Here is a 22914-nt window from a genome sequence, read left to right as displayed (position 1 = left end):
CCTGGGTTCAAGCGATTCTTATGCCTCAGCCTCCCGAGTAGCTGGGATTACAGGTGCCCGCCATCACACCCAGCTAATTTTTGTTTTTTTAGTAGAGACTGAAGTGCTGAGATTACAGGTGTGAGCCACTGCACCCGGCCTCATCGGTTTTCATGTTGAATATTCCTGAGACTTGGGGACACCCATGCAATGTGGGAGTACTTCCTTACTAGAATTCATAATAGTATTAGTGGTTATAGTTTCTGTTGATTGAATCACTCCTCTGCACTGGACACTTAGATGCATTATCTCATTCAATTCATCATTTATTTGGCAAACATTAATCAAGGGCCTGCTACTGCCAAGCACTGTTCTAGTGGAGGACAGAAAATAAACAGGTCAGGCTGGGCAGAGTGGCTCATGCCTATAATCTCAGCACTTTGGGAGGTGGGAGGATCGCTTCAGCCCAGGAGTTTGAGATCAGCCTGGGCAACACAGTGAGACCCTGTCAGTACAAAAAATAAACAAAATTAGCTGGACATTGTGGTGCATGCCTGTGGTCCCAGCTCCCCCTTGGGAGGCTGAGATGGGAGGACTGCTTGAGTCTGGGAGTTGAGGCTGCAGAGAGCCGTGATTGTGCCATTGCACTCCAGCCTGGATAACAGAGCAAGATCCTGTCTAGGAAAGGAAAAAAAGGGAGGGGAGGGGAGGGGAAGGGGAAGGGGAAGGGAAGGACTGCTGCAATGAAAAACAAATCTTGTGGCCAGGAGTGGTGGCTCACGCCTGTAATCCCAGCACTTTGGGAGGCCGAGGTGGGCGGATCACCTGAGGTCGGGAGTTCGAGACCAGCCTCAACATGGAGAAACCCCGTCTCTACTAAAAATACAAAATTAGCCAGGCGTGGTGTTGCATGCCTGTAATCCCAGCTACTCGGGAGGCTGAGGCAGGAGAATTGCTTGAACCTGGGAGGCAGAGGTTGTGGTGAGCCAAGATCGTGCCATTGCACTCCAGCCTGGGCAATGAGAGCGAAACTCCATCTCAAAAAAGAAAAGACAAAACAAAAAAAAAGAAAAGCGCATCTTGTGACAGATTATAGGGAAAAAGGAGGAATGGGTCAGAGAGGCTGGGAAAGAGAATTCCAGGGAAGACGTGCTAGGAGGATGTGACATTTGAGTTATGGCCAGAACCAGCAAGACCAGGAGGAAAGTATTTTCCCCAGAGAGAAAGGACCCTCGCAGTGTGTAGATGAGACCTTGAGTGTTTCACACATCATGGACCAGAGTGGCTGGGCAGAGGCGAAAGGAGGAGGACAGGCTGGTGGCAGGAGGTCTGGAAGAGAGAAACTTCAGGGTTCTGTGAAACTCTCCCAGATGCTTGCCTGGGCCAGAATTAGGCCCCAACAGCAAACAACAGGAACTATCATTAACACTCTTTTTTTTTTTTTTGAGGTAGAGTTTCGCTCTTATCGCCCAGGCTGGAGAGCAGTGGTGTGATCTTGGCTCACTGCAACCTCTGCCTCCCAGGTTCAAGAGATTCTCCTGTCTCAGCCTCCCGAGCAGCTGGGATTACAGGTGCCCGCCACCATGCCTGGCTAGTTTTTGAATATTTAGTAGTGACGAGGTTTTGAATGTTGGCCAGGCTGGTCTTGAACTCCTGACTTCAGGTGATCTGCCCTCCTGGGCCTCCCAAAGTTCTGGGATTACAGGTGTGAGCCACTGCACCCGCCCCAACACTCATTTTTGTGATACCTAAAGTTGTACTTTACTGTGGACGAAACCATGAGCTCTTTGGGGGCAAGGACTGTCCCTCTGTTCCCCAACCACCCCCGTGATCCACAATTGGAGCTCACCAGAGACCTCTTCATACTAAGTGGATCAACCCTATGAAGTTGGGGGGGGGCAGGAGGCCTGGGGATTATGAGATGAAACTCGATGTGCTAAGGTAAACAGTGTCCCCCAAATATTCATGTCCACCTGGAACCTCAGAATATGGCCTTATTTATTTATTTATTTTTTCAGACCAAGTCTCGCTTGTCGCCCAGGCTGGAGTGCAGTGGCGCGATCTCTGCTCACCACAACCTCCACCTCCTGGGTTCACGCCATTCTCCTGCGTCAGCCTCCCGAGTAGCTGGGATTACAGGCGCCCGCCACCACACCCGGCTAATTTTTTGTATTTTTAGTAGAGACAGGTTTCACTGTGTTAGCCAGGATGGTCTCGATCTCCTGACCTCATGATCCACCCACCTCGGCCTCCCAAAGTGCTGGGATTACAGGCGTGAGCCACTGCCCCCGGCCTAGAATATGGCCTTATTTGTAATGGGGTCTTTGCAGATGTAATTAGTTAAGGTGAAATCATGTTGGATTGTAATTCGTTAAGGTGAAATCATACTGGATTAAGATGAGCCCTTAAATCCAACATGACTGGTGTCCTGAGAAGACAAGGAGAGGACACATAGAGAGACAGTGGGGAGACGGCCACCTGAAGACGGAGGAAGACATTGGAGTAATGAGCTGCAGGCCGAGGGACTCCAAGGATTTCAGGGAACCACCCAAGCTACAAAAAATGTCGGCATGGTGGTTCACGCCTGTAATCTCAGCACTTTGGGAGGCCAAGGTGGACGGATCACGAGGTCAGGAGATCGAGACTATCCTGGCTAACACAGTGAAACCCCGTCTCTACTAAAAATACAAAAACTTAGCCGGGCGTGGTGGCAGGCGCCTGTAGTCCCAGCTACTCAGGAGGCTGAGGCAGGAGAATGGCGTGAATCTAGGAGGCGGAGCTTGCAGTGAGCTGAGATCATGCCACTGTACTCCAGCCTGGGCGACAGAGCGAGACTCCATCTCAAAAAAAAAATGTATATATGTATATTTATATATGTGTATATATATAAAATTAAAAGGAAAAAGCAAGGGAGGATCCTCTAGAGCCTTTGAAGGGAGCATGATCCGCTATCATCTTTATTTACAATTTCTGGCCTCTGGAACTGTGAGAGAAGACATTTCTGCTGTTTACGCTACCCTGTTTGTGATACTTTGTTAGGCCAGCCCTAGAAAATGAATACACTTGCTTAGGGTCACCCAGAATTAGTTCCCGTATTCAAACCCAGTTCTTTTTTCTTTCTTTCTTTCTTCTTCTTTTTTTTTTTTCATGATTTTAAGATTTTATTTTATTTTTTTGAAATGGAGTCTCGTTCTGTTGCCCAGGCTGGAGGTACCATCTTGGCTCACTGTAACCTCCACCTCCTGGGTTCAAGGAATTCTCCTGCCTGAGCCTCCCAAGTAGCTGGGATTACAGGTGCACACCACCACGCCTGGCTAATTTTTGTATTTTTTTTTTTTTAGTAGAGATGGGGGTTTCACCTTGTTGGTCAGGCTGGTCTCGAACTCCTGACCTCAGGTGATTCACTGCCTCGGCCTTCCAAAGTGCTGGGATTACAGGCGTGAGCCACCGCGCCTGGCCTTTTTTTTCTTTCTTCGTCTTATTTTTTTGTAGAAAGAAGTCTTGCTGTGTTGCCCAGGCTGGTCTCAAACTCCTGGGCTCAAGCGATCCTCCTGCCTCAGCCTCCCAAAGTGCTGGGATTACAGGTGTGAGCCACTGTGCTTGGCCTCAAACCCAGTTCTTTTGATTCCAGAGAATGAACTTTCCCCAGGGATTTTTATTAGTAAAGTATTTTTATGTATTTATTTGTTGAGGAGACAAGAGTCTTGCTCTGTCATCCAGGCTGGAGTGCAGTGGTGCAATCTCAGCTCACTGCAGCCTGGAACTCCTGGGCTCAAGCGATCTTCCCGCCTCAGTCTCCAGGAAATGTTTATTTTTTGTAGAGGGCGTGGGGGTTCTTGCTGTGTTGCCCAGGCTGGTCTGGAGCGACTGGCCTCAAGGGATCCTCCCGCTTAGGCCTCCTGAAGTGCTGGAATTACAGGCGTATGTATGTATGTATGTATGTATGTATTTTGAGACGGAGTCTCACTCTGTTGCTCAATCTGGAGTGCAGTGGCCAGATCTCAGCTACTGCAACCTCCGTCTCCCGGGTGCAAGCAATTCTCCTGCCTCAGCCTCCCGAATAGCTGGGACTACAGGCGTGCGACACCACGCCCAGCTAATTTTTGTATTTTTAGTAGAGGCGGGGTTTTACCATGTTGGCCGGGCTGGTCTCAAACTCCTGACCTCAGGCGATCCGCCCGCCTCGGCCTCCCAAAGTGCTGGGGTTACTGGCATGAGCCACCAAGCCCGGCCGGGTCTAATTATTTTACAACTCAAACGCTTAAGTGTGAGGGCGCATACATTCATATTTACCTAGCAAATATGTATTCAGTTAGCGTCTATCACATTCCAGGGATAGTTTCAGGTATTGGGAAATCCTGTCCCTGCGTACAGTTTATTAGCGGAGGATCAAAAAAAAAAAAAAAAAGATACAGTCGGTCAGATGGTGCAAAAATCTATAGAGAAACAAACAGGATGAGAGGCAAGTTTCGGGGCGTGTGTGAAGGTAGAGAGGAGGCGACGCTATTCCATGAGGGGTGCGGTGCTCAGGACCTGTGGCTTTTGCACATGAAAGACAGTGGGAAGGGCAAATGCAAAAGCCTGGCGCGGGAACGTGCTAGGCCGGCATCGGGAGCCCGAGTGGCTGTAAAGGAGCGTGCAGACGGCAGAGGGGCCTAAGAACGAGCTCAGAGAAGAGGCAGAGGTCCTTGCAGCCCTTCTTGGCTCCCTTGTGCTCCAGCAGCTCCCCAGGAGGAGCCACATCCAACATGGCGGCCGCCTGGGGCCCGCCTGCGGGCGAGCGGAAGTGCGTGTTGGCGGGCGCCGGAAGTGACGAGAGCCCGCTCCTTGCCGGGGTCTCGGTTGAGCCGTGGACGCGCCGGCTTCGAGCATCCCTAGCCTGGTAGGTGGGAGGCCCCGGGGTTGCGGATCCCGCGGCGGCGGCTCGGACCCGCCGGCGACATGGCCAGCTCCGGAGAGGTACTGTCCGCGACTGTCTCCCCTCTGCTTCTGCCTCGGCGGCCTCGGTCCCCCTGGGTTCTTCCATCCCGACCCAGGTTCCCTTGCATCCTTTCTATCCCGACCCCTACCCCGCCCCGTCCTTCCCATCCCGACCCTGGCCTTGCCCCTGCTCCTGTCCTTCCCGCATCCTGTCCCCAAGACTCCTACCCTGCCTCGGAAGGCACAAGCTGTCTCCCCCTTCGCTCGTCCATTCCTGATCGCCAGAGTTGCCCCCGTCTCTTCGTCCCATGAGGGTCCAGGCTCCTCCAAGACCCCTTTATCAGTGCCCCGGTTCCTTGGCTGGGCCCCTGCAGCCCTGGGACATTCCCCCTCCGTGCCCACGTCCCACTCCATCTTCTATCTCTGGATGCTCAGTTTCAGCCCCAGCCCACTTCTCCCTGGAGCCTGCTTGCTGAATGACGTGGGGGGTGGGTGATGGAGGAAAAGCCGTTTCACCTGAGGGACTTACGACGTACCCTGGAATTCTTTCCCAACACTCCTCAAATCTGGGTCCGATGGAGAAGCCCGCCGCGTCCCTGTAATGTGGTGCAAAGTATGGTCTCTGCAGACAGGGGTGCAGCGGGGACTCTAGACTCTGACTAGTGGCTTCCCGTTGATGCTTCGTGCCTATCTGTATGGGCAGCTGGGTTGGTATCTGTCACCTTTCAGGTCTCAGATCGTTAGGTGCACTTAGCAGATTTAGGAGCTTGCCTGGGTTCTAGGGAGCAAGAGTGAGAGGCTCAAGTGTCTTCTCAGAGTGATGGGGCACGGGTCTCTGGAGATGGCTGGGGGTCGCTGTGCTCACCGCCCCTCTACATTTGAAGTGAATTTAGCCTAGAAATGACCCCAGTGGCTTCTTGATTGACAAGGAACGGTGTGTGGCTCAAGTGCAGATTGATAAGATTGAAATGAAGATTCCAGTTAGCTGTGTGTTCTTGAGGTCAGGGAAGAAGGGGGGGGTCCTAGTACCTTGGTCTTACAGAATTCCAGCTCAAAGTCCCCTCTGTTCCTTGTTTGTTTGTTTGTTCTTTGTTTTTGAGACAGAGTCCCGCTCTGTCGCCCAGGCTGGAGTGCAGCGGTGTGATCTGTAACTTCCGCCTCCCCGGCTCAAGCGATTCCCCTGTCTCAGCCTTCCAAGTAGCTGGGATTACAGGCGTGCATCAACACACCTGGCTAATTTTTGTATTTTTGGTAGAGACGGGGTTTCGCCATGTTGGCCAGGCTGGTCTCGAACACCTGACCTCAGGTGATCCACCCGCCTTGGCCTCCCAAAGTGTTGGGATTACAGGCGTGAGCCACAGCACCCAGCTGGACTCTGCTTTTTTTTTTTTTTTAAATAGCACTTCACATGGTTCAGTGCCTCTTTTTCTTTTTCTTTTTTTTTTTTTTGAGACGGAGTCTCGCTCTGTTACCCAGGTTGGAGTGCAGTGGCGTGATCTCGGCTCATTGCAAGCTCCGCCTCCCGGGTTCATGCCATTCTTCTGCCTCAGCCTCCCGAGTAGCTGGGACTACAGGCGCCCGCCACCACGCCCAGCTAATTTTTTGTATTTTTTTTTTTTACCAGAGACGGGGTTTCACTGTGTTAGCCAGGATGGTGTCAATCTCCTGACCTCATGATCCACCCGCCTTGGCCTCCCAAAGTGCTGGGATTACAGGTGTGAGCCACCGCGCCTGGGCTCAGTGCCTCTTTTTCTCGAGTATTAAAAATGATCCTGGCAGGGCATGGTGGCTCTTGCCTGTAATCCCAGCACTTTGGGAGGCCAAGGTGGGCAGATTGCTTGAGCCCAGGAGTTCGAGACCAGCCTGGGGAACAAGGAAACCCTGTCTCTACAAAAATTAGCTGGGTGTGGTAGCTCACGCCTGTAATCCCAGCACTTTGGGAGGCCAAGTGGGCAGATCACGAGGTCAGGAGTTCGAGACCAGCCTGGCCAACATGGTGAAACCCCCATCTCTACCAAAAATACAAAAAAATTAGCCAGGTATGGTGGCACATGCCTGCAGTCCCAGCTATCCGAGAGGCTGAGGCAGGAGAGTCCCTTGAATCCGGGCAGCGGAGGTTGCAGTAAGCTGAGATCATGCCACTGCACTCCAGCCTTGGCGACACAGCGAGACTCTCTATCAAAACAAACAAAACAAAACACAAAAATTAGCCAGGTATGGTGGTGTGCACCTGTAGTCCCAGCTACTGGGGAGGCTGAGGTGGGAGGATTGCTTGAGCCTGGGAGGTAGAGGTTGTACTTAGCCGAGATCATAGCACTGCACTGCATCCTGGGCAATAGAGTAAAACCGTGTTCTCCCTAAAAATAAAAAACCATAAAAACCCCCACAAAAACTCCCTGGCTAGGCATGGTGGCTCTTGCCTATAATCCCAGTGCTTTGGGAGGCCAAGATAGGAAGATTGCTTGAAGCCAGGAGTTCGAGACCAGCCTGGGCAACATAACAAGATCCCATTTCTACAAAAATTACAAAATTAGCCTGGTGTGGGGGCATGGGGCTGTAGTCCCATCTATTCGGGAGGCTGAGGTAGGAGGATCACTGGAGCCCAGGAGGCCATGGCTGCAATGAGCTATGATTGTGCTACCGCACTCCTGCTTGGGAGACGGAGTGAAACCCTGTCTCAAAAAAAAGTAAATAAAAAATGCTCCCTGTTCAGAAGGCATTCCTGGAGTGGTGGGGAAATCATTAGTTTGTCTGATGAGGCTGGAAGGGGAGACCTGGTCAGCTGTGGGAGGCAGTGAGTTAAGTGCGCCTGGAGAGTACTGGGAGGGCTTCCCTAAGAAAGGAGCTTTTGAGCTGAAGTTTGAGAGTGTAGCAGTTTCCGTTGCTTGGTGGCATGTCTGGTCAAGGGGACAGCTTGTGCACAGGCTGAGTAGCAGCAGTGCTATGTCTTAAGGGCAGCCTAGAAAATTCCAAGCAGATAAGCAAAGTCCTAAGAAGAGGGGCATTGGAGAAACAGTAAAGACTTTAACATCGTTTATCCCTTTAGATCACGCCTGCGATTGAAGACTTTTCACATTTCTTGCTATATTGCTTAGGCTGGTCTTCTACTCCTGGGCTCAAGCTGTCCTCCCACCTTGTCCTTCCAAAGTGCTGGGGTTATAGGTGTGAGCCACCGTACCTGGTCAGTTTTTTTGTTGTTGTTGTTGAGACAGGGTCTTGCTCTGTCACCCAGGCTGGAGTGCAGTGGCACAATCTTGGCTCATTGCAGCCTCTACCTCCTGGATTCAAGAGATTCTCCTGCCTCAGCCTCCCAAGTAGTTGGGATGACAGGTGCCCATCACCACGCCTGTCTAATTTTTATATTTTTGTAGAGACGGGGTTTCACTATATTGGCCAGGCTGGTCTGGAACTCCAGGACTCAAGTGATGCCCTCCTCCACCTCCCAAAGCTCTGGGATTACAAGCGTGAGCCAATACGCCAGTCTGTTTTTGTTACTTTTCTGAGACAGGCACTCATTCTGTCATCCAGGCTGGATTGGAGAGGCACAACCATGGCTCACTACAGCCTTGAACTCCTAGGCTCAAGAGATCCTTCTGCTGTGGGCTCCCAAAGTGCTGGGATTACAAGTGTGAGCCGCTGTGCCTGGCCCCTAAACACTTTTTTTTTTTTTTTTTGAGACGGAGTCTCGCTCTGTTGCCCAGGCTGGAGTGCAGTGGGGCAATCCCAGCTCACTGCAGCCTCCGCCTCCTGGGTTCAAGTGATTCTCTTGCCTCAGCCTCCTGAGTAGCTGGGATTACAGGCGCCCGCCACCACATCTGGCTAATTTTTGTATTTTTAGTAGAGACAGGGTTTCACCATGTTAGTCAGGCTGGTCTCAAACTCCTGACCTCGTGATCTGCCCGTCTAGGCCTCCCAAAGCGTTGGGATTACAGGCGTGAGCCACTGTGGCCGGCCTTTTTTTTTTTTTTTGAGATGGAGTTTCATTCTTGTCGCCCAGGCTAGAGTGTAGTGGCATGATCTCGGCTCACTGCAACCTCCGCCTCCTGGGTTCAAGCGATTCTCCTGCCTCAGCCTCCTGAGTAGCTGGGATTACAGGCACCTGCCACCATGCCTGGCTAATTTTTGTATTTTTAGTAGAGATGAGGTTTCACCATGTTGGCCAGGCTGGTCTCGAACTCCTGATCTCAGGTGATCCACCTGCCCCTGGCTTCCCAAAGTGCTGGAATTACAGATGTGAGCCGCCACGCCCAGCCAACACTATTTTATAATGTAAAACTTAACCCATTTGTAGAAGAATGGCATAATGAACTTCTTTCTTTTTTTTTTTTTTAAGATGGAGTCTCACTCTTGTCAGCAGGCTGGAAGGCTGGAGTGCAGTGGTGCGATCTTGGCTCACTGCAACCTCCGCCTCCCGGGTTCAAGTGATTCTCCTGCCTCAGCCTCCCGAGTAGCTGGACTACAGGCGCGTGCCTCCACGCCCGGCTAATTTTTGTATTTTTAGTAGAGACTGGGTTTCACCATGTTGGCCAGGATGGTCTTGCTCTCTTGACCTTGTAATCTGCCCACTCCGGCCTCCCAAAGTGCTGAGATTACTGGGGTGAGCCACCGCGCCCGGCCAGTGAACTTGTTTCTACACACTCGTTGTCTTGTTTCAGTAGCTGTCAACATATGACCCATCTGGGTTCATCTCTGTCTCCCTCTCTCCCCCCACTCTTCCCCACCTCTCCTGTCTCCCATGGATTAGTTAAAGCACATCCCAGACGTCTTACCAGTTGATTTGTGAATCCTGTGATTTCACTGGGTGCCTGAGTCATAAATAGGTTAGGGCCCATTCTTTATTTATTATTATTATTATTATTTATTTTTTTTTTTTGAGATGGAGTCCCACTCTGTCACCCAGGCTGGAGTGCAGTGGTGCGATCTCGGCTTACCGCAAGCTCCGCCTCCCGGGTTCACGCTGTTCTCCTGTCTCAGCCTCCCGAGTAGCTGGGACTACAGGCGCCTGCCACCACGCCTGGCTAATTTTTTTTGTAGTTTTAGTAGAGACGGGGTTTCACCATGTTCGCCAGGATGGTCTCGATCTCCTGACCTCATGATCCACTCGCCTTGGCCTCCCAAAGTGCTGGGATTACAGACGTGAGCCACTGCGCCCGGCCTTTTATTATTATTTTTTTAAGACGGAGTTTCACTCTTGTCGCCCAGGCTGGAGTGCAATGGCACAATCTTGGCTCACCACAACCTCTGTCTCCTGGGTTCAAGCGATTCTCCTGCCTCAGCCTCCCAAGTAGCTGAGACTACAGGTGTGCGCCACCCTGCCTGGCTAATTTTTGTATTTTTAGTAGAGATGGGGTTTCACCATCTTGGCCAGGCTGGTCTTGAACTCCTGACCTCGTGATCCCCTGCTTCAGCCTCTCAAAGTGCTGAGATTACAGGCGTGAGCCAGTGTGCCCGGCCCATTCTTTATTTTTATTTCTCTTTTTCTTTTTAAAATTTTTTTAGAGATGGGGTGTGACTATGTTGCTCAGGCTGGTCTCAAACTCCTGACCTCAAGTGATCCTCCCACCTTGGCCTCCCAAATTGCTGGGATTACAGGTGTGAGCCCTTGTGCCCAGCCCAGGTTAGGGTTCTAGGTAGATGTTTTTTCGCAGGTAATAAGATTTCAGATCCTTTTTTTTTTGAGACGGAGTCTCGCTCTGTCGCTCAGGCTGGAGTGCAGTGGCATGATCTCGGCTCACTGCAAGCTCTGCCTCTCGGGTTCACACCATTCTCCTGCCTCAGCCTCCCAAGTAGCTGGGACTACAGGCGCCTGCCACCACATCTGGCTAATTTTTTTTTTGAGATGGAGTTTTACTCTTGTTGCCCAGACTGGAGTGCCATGGCACGATCTCAGCTCACTGCAACCTCCGCTTCCCAGGTTCAAGCGATTCTCCTGCCTCAGCCTCCCAAGTAGCTGGGATTACAGGCACGTGCCACTATGTCCGCATTTGTATTTTTGTAAAAAAATACAATTTTTTTTTTTGTATTTTTAGTAGAGATGGGGTTTCTCCATGTTGGTCAGGCCGGTCTTGAACTACCAACCTCAGGTGATCCGCCCACCTCAGCCTCCCAAAGTGCTGAGATTACAGGCGTGAGCCACCACGCCCGGCCCCTGGCTAATTTTTTTGTATTTTTAGTAGAGACGGGGTTTCACCGTGTTAGCCAGGATGGTCTCGATCTCCTGACCTCGTGATCCACCTGCCTTGGCCTCCCAGAGTGCTGGGATTACAGGCGTGAGCCACCACACCCGGCCAAGATTTCAGATCTTAATTTTGCTTAACTTTTGAAAAAAACTAGGCCGGGCACAGATCACTTGAGCTCAGGAGTTTGAGACCAGCCTGGGCAACATGAGAAAACTCCATCTCTACAAAAAAACGGTTTTGAAAAAACTGTGAAATGTTACATATTCTGAAAAGTACATAAAACACAGAGTTTAGCGAATAACTAAACTCCTTAAACCACTTTCAAGTTGTCATTATAGCCAGTGGTTCCTAGTGTGCCTGGTAAGCACATTCCAGGGCCTGCCACTCATACCAGAATTGGAATTTCAGGAGACCCCAGGAATGAGGTGCCTGGTTGGGACCTGTCTGGAAGCCTCAGCTGCACTTTCCTGGTGGTGGAGGGAAGGGAGGTTCTGGGCTTAGGAGCCCAGGCCCTGTGGCAGGCATTACTTGGCCTTTGACCTCCGGCCAGTTACCTAGATTTTTTTTTTTTTTTTTTTTTTTGGAGACAGGATCTCGCTCTGTTGCCCAGGCTGGAGTACAGTGGCGCGATCACGGCTCACTGCAGCCACCACTTCCCGGGTTCAGGTGATCCTCCCACCTCTGCCTCCTGAATAGCTGGGACTGACTATAGGTGCGTGCCACCATGCCCGGCTAATTTTTGTATTTTTAGTGGAAACGGGGTTTCACCACGTTGGTCAGGCTGGTCTCGAACTCCTGACCTCGTGATCTGCCTGCTTTGGCCTCCCAAAGTGCTGGGATTACAGGCATGAGCCACCGTGCCTGGCTTAACTAATTTTTTTATTTTTTTGTAGAGACGAGGTTTTGCCACATTGCCCAGGCTGCAACTTGGGTTTTTTTTTTTTTTTCTTTTTTTTTTTTTTTTTGAGACAGAGTCTTACTCTTTCGCCCAGGCTGGAATGCAGTGGTGTGATCTTGGCTCACTGCAACCTCTACCTCCTGGGCTCAAGCAATTCTCCTTGTCTCAGCCTCCCGAGTAGATGGGATTACAGGCTCCTGCTACCATGCCCAGCTAATTTTTGTATTTTTAGTCGAGATGGGGTTTCACCATGTTGGCCAGGCTAGTCTCGAACTCCTCACCTCAGGTGATCTGCCTGCCTTAGCCTCCCAAAGTGCTGGAATTACCCGAATGAGCCACCGCGCCCTTCCTGCACCCTAGTTTTTGTTTCCTCTCCAGAGCTTGCCACCTTTTTTGGTGCAAGATGCCTTAGCTTAACAAAGTTGTCTCCGGAAGCCTAAGTTCCAGGGAAATGACTCAACTCGCCCGCCCAGCAGCTGCCTCCTAGGGTCCTCTGGCCGGAGATGGAGAGTAGGGGTGGGGGCCCATTTGAGCTGCTTCCTGGGCCAGCTTCTCCTGTTGTCTGGGCATCACCCCTCAAATGCCTGCCCCAGCAGGTTGGGTGCTGGCCCCACAATTGCATCAGGGGTCTGGACTGAGATGAAACTTCTTTTTTTTTTTTTGAGATGGAGTCTCACTCTGTCACCCAGGCTGGAGTGCAGTGGCACAATCTCAGCTCACTGCAAACTCCGCCTCCTGGGTTCAAGCGATTCTTCTGCCTCAGCCGCCGAGTTGCTGGATAGTTGCTGTGGACAGTAGCCCACCACCATGCCTGGCTAATTTTTGTGTTTTTCGTAGACATGGGGTTTCACCATATTGGCCAGGCTGGTCTGGAACTCCTGACCTCGTGATCCGCCTCCTTTGGCCTCCCAAAGTGCTGGGGATTACAGGCGTGAGCCACCGCGCCTGGCCAAAATTTCTTTTATTTGGGGCACAGCATGTGGAAAAAATGATGTTGTGGAATTTGCTGGGGCTGGATGGAGAGAGCTGGAACTTAATTCCTGGCCTGCTGTCTCTCCCTCTCTTTTTAAAAAAGATTCTTGTGATTTCTATGTGGTTTTAAAAAAAATTCAGTATGGTCGTGTAACTGTGGAATCTATATGATGCTGGATTTTTTTTTTTTTTTTTTTGAAACAGAGTCTCGCTCTGTCACCCAGGCTGGAGTGCAGTGGTGCGATCTCGGCTCACTGCAACCTTTGCCTCCCAGGTTCAAGCGATTCTTCTGCCTCAGCCTCCTGAGTAGCTGGGACTACAGGTGTGCGCCACCACACCAGGCTAAGTTTTGTATTTTTAGTAGAGACGAGGTTTCACCATGTTGCCCAGGCCTTTCTCAAACTCCTGACCTCAGGTGATCCACCCATCTCAGCCTCTGAAAGTGCTGGTTTTACAGGTATGAGCAGCATTACAGCGCCTGGCCCAATGCTGGAGTTTTTAACAGTGTTTTGCCCTAAGTTCTCACTCTTACCACGTGAGCTCTGTGATGGCATTCTTTCATAAATCTGCAGATCGGGAATTGGGAGGGGTACAGTTCATTCCTTGATAAGGATTGTTCCTGGTTATGATAAGGATTGGCCCTGGTTCTGATAAAGATTATCCCTGGTTCTGATAAAGATTGTCTCTGATTCCGATAAAGTTTGTCTCTGGTTCTGATAAAGGTTGTCCCTGATTTGGGAGTCTGTCTTTTGGGATTGGGCCCCACAAGTCTGGGGTGGGTTCCAGAAATCTGATTTTTATTTATTTATCTTTTTTTTTTTTTGAGACAAGGTCTCTGTCTGTCATCCAGGCTGGAGTGCAGTGGCAAGATCCTAGCTCACTGCAGCCTCAACCTGCTGAGCTGAAGCGATCCTCCCACCTCAGCCTCTTGAGTAGCTGGGACAACAGGCACATGCCACTGTGTCCCACTAATATATATATATATATTTTTTTAGACGGAGTGTCGCTCTGTTGCCCAGGCTGGATGCAATGGCGCGATCTCGGCTCACCGCAACCTCTGCCTCCTGGGTTCAAGTAATTCTGCTCAGCCTCCCAAGTAGCTGGGATTACAGGTGCCCGCCACCAGGCCCAGATAATTTTTGTATTTGTTTCTTTCTTTTTTTTTTTGAGATGGAGTCTCGCTCTGTCACCGGGCTGGAGTGCAGTGGCGCGATCTCAGCTCACTGCAACCTCCACCTCCTGGTTTCAAGTGATTCTTCTGCCTTGGCCTCCCGAGTAGCTGGGACTACAGGCATATGCCACCACGCCTGGCTAATTTTTGTATTTTTAGTAGAGATGGGGTTTCACCATGTTGGCCAGGCTAGTCTCGAGAACTGACCTCGTGATCCGCCTGCCTTGGCCTCCGAAAGTGCTGGGATTACAGGCGTGAGCCACCGCGCCTCGCCTAATTTTTGTATTTTTAGTAGAGACGGAGTTTCACCATGTTGGCCAGGCTGATCTCGAGAACTGACCTCGTGATCTGCCCGCCTCAGCCTCCCAAAATGCTGGGATTACAGGCGTGAGCCACTGTGCCCAGCCTGTCTTGCTAATTTTCTTTTGAGACAGAGTCTTGCTCTGTCACCCAGGCTGGAGTGCAGTGGTGTGATCTTGGCTCCCTGCAATCTCTGCCTCCCAGGTTCAAGCGATTCTCCTGCCTCAACCTCCTGAGTAGCTGGGACTACAAGCGCCTGCCACCATGCCCCGGTAATTTTTGTATTTTTAGTAGAGACGGGGTTTCACCATGTTGGCCAAGTCTCGATCTCTTGACCTTGTGATTTCCCCGCCTCGGCCTCCCAAACTGCTGGGATTACAGGTGTGGGTCACCGCGCCTGGCCTTGTTTTGCTAATTATTAAAATATTAGGAGGGAAGGTAGAAGTAAGTGTCGAACCTCTGACCCTCATGAGCCTCATGGGTGCTTACGGGCCATGTCCTTTGGTTTCCGTGTGGCTTTCTCTTTTGGTGGATGGAGGGTACTTCTTTGTTCCCAGGGAAGAAAGGTGGGACACATTCCAGCACACCTGTCTAGGGCCTGGCGAGGGCTTAGCAGGATGGGAAGCCTGTCTGGAGAGGGTAAAAGGACTGTGGCAGTCAGAGTTCCCAGGAAACCTCCGACACCTGTGTGGGGTGTGCAGACAGGCTCTTCCTCCACAGCCTTCACGGTTGCCATGGCAGCAGCCTGGCTTTGCAAAACTCAGAGCTTCCATCCAGGCAAATATGTACAGGAAGCAGGAGCAGGCTGGAGTCAGAGGGTCGTGTAGACACAGTCCCCGGAAAGATGATGCAGTAGAGATAATTCCAGGCACTCTCTCCTCGGCGTGGTCTTTACAGAGAGCAGCTCTGAGAGGCTCCCCTTGGTAAAGCCTTCTGCCTTCCTTTGTCCCTGATTTGGGGACTTCATGTCTCATTAGGTCCAGCTCTTCTCCCTCTTCATCGTATAAACCAAAAAGGCATCAGGCGTTTTGACTCAGGCCCACATTAGGGAAGAACACCTTGTAATTTGCCAGATATGAACTACAGCAATGCAAAAGGAAGTGTGCATGGCCAGGTGCAGGGCTCATGCCTGAAAGGCCAGCGTTTTGGATGGCAGATCACTCGAGGCCAGGAGTTCAAGACCAGCCTGACCAACATGGCGAAACGCTGTCTTTACTAAAAACGCAAAAATTAGCTGGGCATGGTGGTGCATGCCTTTAATCCCAGGTACTCAGGAGGCTGAGGCACGAAAATCTCTTGAACCTGCGAGGTAGAGGTTGCAGTGAACCAAAATCGCACCACTGCACTCCAGCCTGGACCACAGTGAGACTCTCCAAAAAAAAAAAAAAAAAAAAAAAAAAAAAAAAGGCCGGGCATGGTGGGTCACCTGCAATCCCAACATTTTGGGAGACTGAGGCAGACGAATCACTTGAGGTCAGGAGTTCACGACCTGGTTGGCCAAGATGGTGAATCCCCGTCTCTACTAAAAATACAAAAATTAGCCGGGCGTGGTGGCAGTCGCCTATAATCCCACGTACTTGGGAGGCTGAGGCAGGAGAATTGCTTCAACCTGGGAGGCGGAGGTTGCAGTGAACCGAGATTGTGCCACTGCACTCCACCCTGGGTGACAAAGCAAGACCTTGTCTAAAAAAAGAAGAAAAAAGAGGCCGGGCCTGGTGGCTCACACCTGCAATCCCAGCACTTTGGGAGGCTGGAGCCCAGGAGTTCAAGACCAGCCTGGGCAGCATAGCAAGACCCTGTCTCTATTATAACAAAACACCCTTTGGGAGGCCAAGGCAGGAGGATCACTTGCCCAGGAGTTTGAAATCAGCCTGAGCAACATAGGGAAACCCTGTCTCTACAAAAAAACAAAAAAATTAGCTGGACAAAGTGGCATGCGCCTGTAGTCCCAGCTGCTTGGGAGGCTGAGGCAGGAGAATCTCTTGAGCCTGGGAGGCAGAGGTTGCAGTGAGCCGAGATCACGCCATTGTACTCCAGCCTGGACAACAACAGTGAAACTTCTGTCTCACAAAAAAAGAATTAAATAAACACATGATGATCTTTTTTTCTAATCTTTCATTTTTGAAGGGAGACCCTGGCTTACAGCTCTATAATGGGGTTTTGAAGGATTTCATGAATTCTTTGTTATGCAGTTGAGAGTTTTAGTAAAAGCACCTTCTTTCCCATGGATAAGGGCTTCTCTTTGCTTCTCTCCCTAGCTGCAGGCTAGGCTGACAGCCATCCTTGGGGATCCTGTGGGAATTTGGTGTCCCCCTTATTTTCAGGACATATCCAATGATGATGATGACATGCACCCTGCAGCAGCCGGGATGGCGGATGGGGTCCACCTCCTAGGGTTCTCTGATGAGATCCTCCTTCACATCCTGAGTCACGTCCCTAGCACAGATCTGATTCTGAACGTCAGGCGTACCTGTCGGAAGCTTGCAGCCCTGTGCCTTGACAAAAGCCTCATCCACACCGTGTTGCTGCAAAAGGACTATCAGGTGAGCAGGCGTGGGGGCAGGAGATGAGAAACAAGCTAGATCTCAATCTTTGAGGACTGGGCACAGCTCTGCAGTGGAACCCTGTGTGCTGATGGAAAGGCGGCAGGAACTCCAAGTCCTGACTGGCGCCGTCTGCAGGATGCATTGAGGGACAGAAGCAAGGGGCAGAAAAGCATGGGTGGTGTGCTGCCTGGGGAGGAGGGCGTGGATGTATGTGGACATGGTTCTGGGAGGGAACCTAGGGCCTTGGGAGTTGGGGAGAGGGGTTGGAGATGTGCTTTCTGGTGGATCCCTAGGAGTGGAATTGCTGGGTCTTGTTTGTTGTAAAGTTAAATGTGCAGATCTCCAGTGGTGCAGTGGGAGGGCACCATTTTGCACCCCCCAGCAGGGTGCTGGAGTTCCAATTGCTCTGCAGCCTTGTCAACACTTGGTACTGTCAGTTTTTTAAGTTTTAGCCATTCTTTTTTTTTTTTTTTTTGAGACAGAGTCTCACTCTTTCGCCCAGGCTGGAGTACAGTGGCGTGATCTTGGCTTACTGCAAGCTCTGCCTCCTGGGTTCATGCCATTCTCCTGCCTCAGCCTCCTGAGTAGCTGGGACTACAGGTGCCCACCACCGCATCTGGCTAATTTTTTGTATTTTTAGTAGAGACAGGGTTTCACTGTGGGTTAATCTATCTCCTGACCTTGTGATGCGCCCGCCTCGGCCTCCCAAAGTGCTGGGATTACAGGAGTGAGCCAACATGCCCGCCCTTTTTTTTTTTTTTTTTTTTTTGAGCTGGAACTTACTCTGTTGCCCAGGCTGGAGTGCAGTGGTGCGATCTTCAGCTCACTGCAAGCTCCGCCTCCTGGGTTCATGCCATTCTCCTGCCTCAGCCTCCCGAGTGGCTGGGACTACAGGCGCCAGCCACCATGCCCGGCTAATTTTTTTTTTTTTTTTTGAGACAGAGTCTCACTCTGTCGTCGAGGCTGGAGTGCAGTGGCACTGTGTCAGCTCACTGCAACCTCCGTCTCCTGGGTTCAAGCAATTCTCCTGCCTCAGCCTCCCGAGTAGCTGGGATTACAGGCGTCCATCAGCATGCCCGGGTAGTTTTTATATTTTTAGTAGAGACGGGGTTTCACCATGTTGGCCAGGCTGGTCTTGAACTCCTGACTTCAGGTGATCCACCCGCCTCAGCCTCCCAAAGTGCTGGGATTACAGGCGTAAGCCACTGCGCCCGGCCTCGCCCAGCTAATTTTTTGTACTTTTAGTAGAGATGGGGTTTCACCATGTTAGCCAGGATGGTCTCGATCTCCTGACCTCGTGATCCGCCCGCCTCAGTCTCCCAAAGTGCTGGGATTACAGGCGTGAGTCACCACCCCCGGCCTGGTAACGTATCTTAAACATAAAAATAAGGCCAGGTGCAGTGGCTCTCACGCCTGTAATCCCAGCACTTTGGGAGGCCGAGGTGGGTGGATCACCTGAGGTCAGGAGTTCGAGACCAGCCTGGCCAACATGGTGAAACCCTGTCTCTACAAAAAATACAAAAAATTAGCTGGGCGTGGTGGTGGGCACCTGTAATCCCTGCTACTCAGGAGACTGAGGTGGGAGGATCTCTTGAACCCCGGGACGTCAAGGCTGCAGTAAGCTACTGTTGTACCGCTGTGCTCCAGCCTGGATAATAGAGTGAGACCTTGTTTCAAAAAACAGAAACAGGCCGGGTGTGGTGGCTCGATCATAGGTCACTGCAACCTCCACCTCCCAGGCTCAAGCCATCCTCCTGCCTCAGCCTCCCAAGTAGGTGGGACCACAGATGTGCGCCACTACGCCTGGCTAACATATATTTTTTTTTGGTAGGTATGGGGTCTTGCTGTGTTTCCCAAGCTGGTCTCTATCCCTTGAGATTAACTGATGTCTCTGCCCTTGGCCTTCCAAAGTGCTGAGATTACAGGCGTGCACGGAAGCGCCCGGCCTTCCTTCCTCTTTGTGGCTGGATCGCGTTTCCCCGTGTGGACAGTTGGCATTTGGTTCGTCCGTCCACCTGTTGATGGACACTGGGGCTGTGTGTACCTGTGGCTTCTCGTGAATCTGCCGCAGTGAACAGGCACAGAGTAGGGAGGCTGAGTCTCAGCTTTCAGTTCCTTTGGGTCTGTCCCTAGGAGTGAAATTGCTGGGTCATGTGGTAGCCCTGTGTTTAGCTTTTTGAGGAACCACCAAACCGTTTTGTTTTTTTTTTTTTCTTTTTTGAGACGGAGTCTTTCTCTGTCGCCAGGCTGGAGTGCAGTGGTGCCATCTCGGCTCACTGCAACCTCTGCCTCCCGGGTTCAAGAGATTCTCCTGCCTCAGTCTCCCGAGTAGCTGGGACTACAGGCGCGTACCACCACACCCGGCTAATTTTTGTATTTTTAGTAGAGATGAGGGTTCACCATGTTGGCCATGATGGTCTCGATCTCCTGACCTCAGGTGATCCGCCTTCTTCGGCCTCCCAAAGGGCTGGGATTACAGGCGTGAGCCACTGTGCCCGGCCTTTTTTTTTCTTTTTGAGACAGGGTCTCTTTCTGTTGCCCAGGCTGGAGTGTAGTGGCAAATCTTGGCTCATTGCAACCTCCATCTCCCAGGTTCAAGCGATTCTTCTGCCTTCGCCTCTGGAGTAGCTGGGATTAAAGGCGCGCGCCATCACTCCTGACTAGTTTTTGTATTTTCAGTTGAGATGGGGCTTCACCGTGTTGGCCAGGCTGGTCTCGAACTCCTGACCTCTGGTGATCCATCTGCCTTGGCTCCCCAAAGTGCTGGGAAGACAGGCATGAGCCACCGTGCCCGCCTACCAAACCGTTTTCCACCGTGGCTGCACCCCACTTAGCTGGGGACTCTTGACTCTTGGCTCCAGGTCAGTGTGCGGGCAGGTAGGCAGGGAGAGGTGGGGAGCTTCCCTCCCGGTGGAGCAGCTGCTGCAAGGGGGAGTATGTGCACTGAGGGTTGGAGACCCGTAGGTGCCTTCAGCCCTTTCCTTCCTCTCCCCGCCCTGCCTCTGTCCCGCAGGCGAGCGAGGACAAAGTGAGGCAGCTGGTGAAGGAGATCGGCCGGGAGATCCAGCAGCTGAGCATGGCTGGCTGCTACTGGCTGCCTGGCTCCACCGTGGAACACGTGGCCCGCTGCCGCAGCCTGGTGAAGGTGAACCTCTCGGGCTGCCACCTCACCTCCCTGCGCCTCTCCAAGATGCTCTCGGCCCTGCAGCACCTGCGCTCGCTGGCCATCGACGTGAGCCCCGGCTTCGACGCCAGCCAGCTGAGCAGCGAGTGCAAGGCCACACTGAGCCGCGTGCGGGAGCTCAAGCAGACGCTGTTCACTCCCTCCTACGGCGTGGTGCCCTGCTGCACCAGCCTGGAGAAGCTGCTGCTCTACTTCGAGATTCTGGACCGCACGCGCGAGGGCGCCATCCTCTCGGGCCAGCTTATGGTGGGCCAGAGCAACGTGCCGCACTACCAGAACCTGCGGGTCTTCTATGCGCGCCTGGCCCCCGGCTACATCAACCAGGAGGTGGTGCGGCTCTACCTGGCTGTGCTTAGCGACCGTACTCCTCAGAACCTCCACGCCTTCCTCATCTCCGTCCCCGGCAGCTTCGCGGAGAGCGGCGCCACGAAGAACCTCCTGGACTCCATGGCGCGCAATGTCGCGCTGGATGCCCTGCAGCTGCCCAAGTCCTGGCTGAACGGCTCTTCCCTCCTGCAGCACATGAAATTCAACAACCCGTTCTACTTCAGTTTCAGCCGCTGCACCCTGTCAGGCGGCCATCTGATCCAGCAGGTCATCAACGGTGGGAAGGACCTGCGGAGCCTGGCCAGCTTGAACCTCAGCGGCTGCGTCCACTGCCTGTCCCCAGACTCGCTGCTCCGCAAGGCGGAGGACGACATCGACAGCAGCATCCTGGAGACGCTGGTGGCGTCCTGCTGCAACCTGCGCCACCTGAACCTCTCGGCCGCCCACCACCACAGCTCGGAGGGCCTGGGCCGCCACCTCTGCCAGCTCCTGGCCCGGCTGCGTCACCTGCGCTCCCTCTCCCTGCCTGTCTGCTCTGTCGCCGACTCTGCGCCGCGCGCGGACCGCGCGCCCGCCCAGCCGGCCATGCACGCAGTGCCGCGCGGTTTTGGCAAGAAAGTGCGTGTGGGCGTGCAGTCCTGTCCCAGCCCCTTCTCGGGCCAGGCGGGCCCCCAGCCCTCCTCCGTGTTCTGGTCTCTGCTGAAGAACCTGCCCTTCCTAGAACACCTTGAGCTGATCGGGTCCAATTTCTCCTCCGCCATGCCGCGCAACGAGCCCGCCATCCGCAACTCGCTCCCACCCTGCAGCCGCGCGCAGAGCGTCGGGGACTCGGAGGTGGCCGCCATCGGTCAGCTGGCCTTCCTGCGGCACCTGACGCTCGCACAGCTGCCCAGCGTCCTTACGGGCTCCGGGCTGGTCAGTATCGGCCTGCAGTGCCAGCAGTTGCGGTCCCTGTCGCTGGCCAACCTGGGCATGATGGGGAAGGTGGTGTACATGCCCGCGCTCTCAGATATGTTGAAGCACTGCAAGCGGCTGAGGGACCTCAGGTGAGGGGGCCGCGGGGACCTCCCTGGCCTCTGCTGGAGGCTGGCGGAGGGAAGTGGGGCGTTCGCGTGGAGCTTGGAGGCAGCCCTGCCGCAGGCCTGCCCTCCAGGAGCGCAGAGGCTGGGGCGGGGCCTCGCAGCGTGCCACGTCGGTCTCAGGGGGCTCTGGGGAGAGCGGCATCTAGAGGAGCCGGGGGTGCAGGAGGCGGATGTCTGAGCTTAGTGTCCTTATTCCTGATAGTGTTTGAGTGATTGCCTGGCCCTACTGTGAGTCATCCTGTGTAATCGTCTCACGAGCCCGCCAGGTGCATCACTGTTGCCACTCAGCAGAGCTAGTAGGTGGGGGAGTCAGGATTTGAACCCAGGCCTTTCTGACCTGACTTTGCAAGGCAATTCCTTTTTCTAAAAAATTTAAATTTTATTTATTTATTTATTTTTGAGACAGGGTCTCGCTCTGTCATCCAAGCTGGAGTGCAGTGGCGCCATCATAGCTCACTGCAGCCTCAACCTCCTGGGCTCAATTAATCCTGCCTCAGCCTCCCAAGTAGCTGGGACTACAGGCATATGCCATCACGCCTGGCTATATATATATTTTTAAAATGTTGTAGAGACAAGGTCTCACTATGTTGCCCAGAGTAGTCTCGAACTCCTGGGCTCAAGTGATCCTCCACCTCAGCCTCCCAAAGTGCTGGTGCTGGGATTACAGGTGTGAGCCACTGCACTTGGCTTCCATCTTTGCGTTTTTATTTATTTGTTTATTTATTTTTTGGAGACAGAGTTTCATTCTACACACCCAGGCTGGAGTGCAGTGGCGCGATCTTGGTTCACTGCAACCCCTGCCCCCTGGGTTCAAGCGATTCTCCCACCTCAGCCTCCCGAGCAGCTGGGACTACAGGTGTGCACCACCACACCTGGCTAATTTTTTTGTATTTTTAGTAGAGACAGGGTTTCGCCGTATTGGCCAGGCTGGTCTTGAACTCCTGACCTCAGGTGATCCACCTGCCTCAGCCTCCCAAAGTTCTGGGATTACAGGCATAAGTCACCACGCCTGGCAAGGCAGATGCTTTCTGGGTCAGTAAGTACCATGTGAAGAAACCCCAGAGACTTGGAAGTATGTCAGAGAGCAGTCGGTTCAGAGAGCAGTCGGTTCAGAGAGCAGTCGGTTCAGAGGGTCCAGGGCACAATGGGAGGTGGGAGGGAGTAGGGAAGACGGGGCAGACAAGGAAGGTGGGCAGCAGTGCCGAGCGGTTTCACCTGGGAGAGGGGGCAGCCTCCCTGGCATCCCACATGGACTGCAGGGCACAGGATGGAGGAGACAGGAGAGGTCGGCTCAGGAGGGGGACCACAGACTCCTGGGAGGTGATGGTCCTTGGGACTAGGAGCAGGACCCGTCGT

General features: G+C 52.7%; 1 protein-coding gene across 2 annotated transcripts in view; it reads left to right on the top strand.

The window, feature by feature from the left end:
• Positions 1 to 3364: 3364 nt before the first annotated feature.
• The window catches only part of FBXL18 (F-box and leucine rich repeat protein 18), a 42575-nt gene continuing 23025 nt past the window's right edge, over positions 3365 to 22914 (top strand). For both annotated transcript variants that reach the window (XM_002817668.5, XM_009242518.4), the window contains exons 1-3: positions 3365 to 4938; positions 16744 to 16962; positions 19979 to 21522. In XM_002817668.5, coding sequence (XP_002817714.1) covers positions 4921 to 4938; positions 16744 to 16962; positions 19979 to 21522 — 1781 coding nt within the window. In that variant the 5' untranslated portion in view covers positions 3365 to 4920. The remainder of the gene's footprint in view (positions 4939 to 16743; positions 16963 to 19978; positions 21523 to 22914) is intronic.

This window comes from Pongo abelii, chromosome 6, assembly GCF_028885655.2.
Source record: "Pongo abelii isolate AG06213 chromosome 6, NHGRI_mPonAbe1-v2.0_pri, whole genome shotgun sequence".
Lineage (NCBI taxonomy): Eukaryota > Metazoa > Chordata > Mammalia > Primates > Hominidae > Pongo > Pongo abelii.
Note: the sequence above shows the minus strand (reverse complement) of the source record. Positions and strands in the feature narration are given on the sequence as shown.